The sequence below is a fragment of the Alexandromys fortis genome, unplaced genomic scaffold (assembly GCF_014885135.2).
Source record: "Alexandromys fortis isolate MF-2015 unplaced genomic scaffold, M_Fortis_MF-2015_v1.1 scaffold_107, whole genome shotgun sequence".
NCBI lineage: Eukaryota > Metazoa > Chordata > Mammalia > Rodentia > Cricetidae > Alexandromys > Alexandromys fortis.
In genome coordinates, this window is record NW_026067987.1 from 6062856 (window position 1) to 6065963 (window position 3108).

General features: G+C 41.0%; 1 protein-coding gene across 1 annotated transcript; it reads left to right on the forward strand.

The window, feature by feature from the left end:
• Nucleotides 1-1145: 1145 nt before the first annotated feature.
• LOC126511980 (trace amine-associated receptor 3) lies at nucleotides 1146-2177 on the forward strand. The gene has a single exon (XM_050159510.1). It carries the CDS (start codon nucleotides 1146-1148, stop codon nucleotides 2175-2177), a length of 1032 nt encoding a protein of 343 aa, XP_050015467.1.
• Nucleotides 2178-3108: the final 931 nt, after the last annotated feature.

A 3108-nucleotide genomic window follows, 5' to 3' on the forward strand; every position in this document is an offset into this window, starting at 1 on the left:
TTACAACTGAGAATTTGTGCTTAAAGATACTTACTCATTTGTTTGTGTATTTGTTTGATTCTGAACTGGTTTTTCTCTGGAACTCAGTATGTAGCTCAGTCAGGTTTGAGATTCTGGCAACCTCTCTTCCTCAGACTGTGGAGTGGTGGAATGAGCCACCACTCTGTATTTTTGAGACAATTTTTTAATGGGTTCTATACAGAGAATCATAGTGCTAGTTCTAGGTCCTGAAATTGGAGAATTGGTTAGGAGAATGGCAGTGTCTGTATTACTCAGTGACATGCACAAATATTTGCTTTCTGTGTTAGCACTCTGGCTCACAATTTTTATTTTGAGCATAGTTTACGATATTTTCATTTTTAAGGCTAAAGAAATTAGCTTATGCAGTTGAAGTTCAGTGCTATGTCTCTATGTCTTTTGCTGCAATGAAAGTGTTCAGCAAACTTTTAATAGATTTTAATTGCAGAAAACCACCTTGCGTTACTTGTTTGACTTTGGGCACATGAATGTGTTTGCAGACTTGCCAACTTTATCATCTTGAATAGAGAAATAAAATATCCCAGTGGTAAACTGTTGGACATGATTACTTATAAACGGTTTTCCTTGACAATATGTTATTTTTGGTGCCTAAAATTGCTATAGAACTTTTGCACGTGAAGAATTCAAACTAATGAACAAATACATAGGGAAAAACTTTGCAGTTTGACTTAAGATTTTGTATATTAAGTGTTTTTATGGTGAGAGATATGTAAGGTTATTATAGTTCAAGTTCTGGGGATGAGGTTGCTTATGATAAATGTCAACCAAAAAATTATGGGAAATCTTCCAGTTCGTTACAGGAATAAAAACAGTATTTAGGGAAACATACGATGAGTAAAGGGGAGAATGGATAGACAAAAATAAAAACATTAACACAGGGAAGCACAAACAGTTGAAGCTTTTCATTTTTCTTCTGTGGAAACTAACTCAGAAAATAAACACAGTAGGTATAATTTTGAATTTTTGAATTACTGATATTTAGAGTGAATTAATGCAGAAGACTTCAAACATTGTTGTACTCCTGGCAGGTGAAGTTCTTTGTGATGATTTGAAGAAAATAAAAAATCCCAACATTCTCCTGGACAGGAATTGAAGGATAAAGCACCATGGATCTAGCGTACATTCCCGAAGACTTATCCAGCTGTCCAAAGCTTGGGAACAAAACCTGTCCTCCCACCAATCGCTCTTTCCGTGTCCGTGTGATAATGTACTCCTTTATGACGGGAGCCATGATTATCACCATCTTCGGAAACTTGGTAATAATGATTTCCATATCACATTTCAAACAGCTCCACTCTCCCACCAACTTTCTGATCCTCTCCATGGCAACCACGGACTTCCTGCTGGGTTTTGTCATCATGCCTTACAGCATGGTGAGATCAGTGGAGAGCTGCTGGTATTTTGGGGACAGCTTTTGCAAATTCCACGCCAGCTTCGACATGATGCTAAGCCTGACCTCCATATTCCACCTGTGCTCCATTGCCATCGACCGTTTTTATGCGGTATGTTATCCTTTGCACTACACCGCCACCATGACGGTGTCCGTGATCAAGAGACTGCTGGCTTTTTGCTGGGTGGCCCCAGCTCTTTTTTCTTTTGGCTTAGTTCTATCAGAGGCCAATGTTTCTGGTATGCAGAGCTACCAGATTCTTGTCGCTTGCTTCAATTTCTGTGCACTTACATTCAACAAATTTTGGGGGACTATACTATTCACTACCTGCTTCTTCACGCCTGGCTCCATCATGGTTGGTATTTATGGTAAAATTTTTATTGTTTCGAAACGACATGCCCGAGCCCTCAACAGTATGCCTGAGAACACAAAAGGAGAAGTAAGGAAAAACCTGTCTAAGAAAAAGGATAGGAAAGCAGCTAAGACACTGGGCATCGTCATGGGGGTATTTCTAGCGTGTTGGTTGCCTTGCTTTCTGGCTGTTGTGATTGACCCATATTTAGACTACTCCACACCCGTTATAGTGCTCGATCTTCTGGTATGGCTTGGGTATTTCAACTCTACTTGCAACCCCCTCATCCATGGCTTTTTCTACCCATGGTTTCGCAAAGCTCTTGAGCATATCGTGTCAGGAAAAATATTTCTTTCCAATTCAGAAACTGCAAACCTCTTTCCTGAAGCACACTAAGAAAAAAAAAACCCACTATGAATCTGAATCAAATACAGGAAGTGACACTCATTTGATCCTTACAAATTCAGGTGTGGTGGTGTGAATGAGAATGCCCCTATTAAACCACGTGTTTGAATACTTGGTGCCTGTTCGTAAAACTGTGTTGAGAGGATTAAGAGGTGTGGCCTTGCTGGAGGAGTGTCGCTGGGGGGTGGGCTTTGAGTTTTCAATAGCCCAGCCATTCCCAGTTAGGTCTCTCTCTGTGTCTAGAGCTTGTGCACCAAAATGTAAGCTCTCAGCTACTGTTCCAGTGGCTGCCTACTGCCATGCTTGCCCTTTGAAACTGTGAGCCCCCAATAAACCGTTTCTTCTATAAATTGCCTTGGTCATGGTGTCTCGTCACAGCAGTAGAATAGTAACTAAGGTACCAGGTAACGGCAAACACTGGTCTACCCATGACGTTTCAGCAACTGCAGCTCTGTGAGTTACCAAAGCTCCTTCCTATGATTGTAACTGGTTAATCGATACATTCATTGGTTAATTAAGTCTGCATCCAGAGTGCAGTTACCCCTGACTGCTAAAAACAACAATAAAAAACCATACAGAAGAAAAATAAAGTGTCATATACCCACAAGACAAAGACTGACTTCAAAATAAAGATTTTAAAGGGCTATCGGTTTTGGATCCTGTCTAATTGTGCTTTAGGAATTCAAGGGAAGATTGGTAAGATTCGTGAGAGCTCTTAGTGAACCGCTTTATTTGACACAATTCTCTTAAAAACCTTAACTCCTGCACAACCCCTAATGTGCCTCCTGAGCCAGTGACTTCTCCTCCAGGAAGCAGAAGTAGGAGGCATAGTGGGTGTGGGTGCTCTGGAGGCTGTTGATTCTGTGCTAGCAAACCTGATGGCCTGTACCCTGTGGCCTATGACAGACATGCCTTCTGGCAC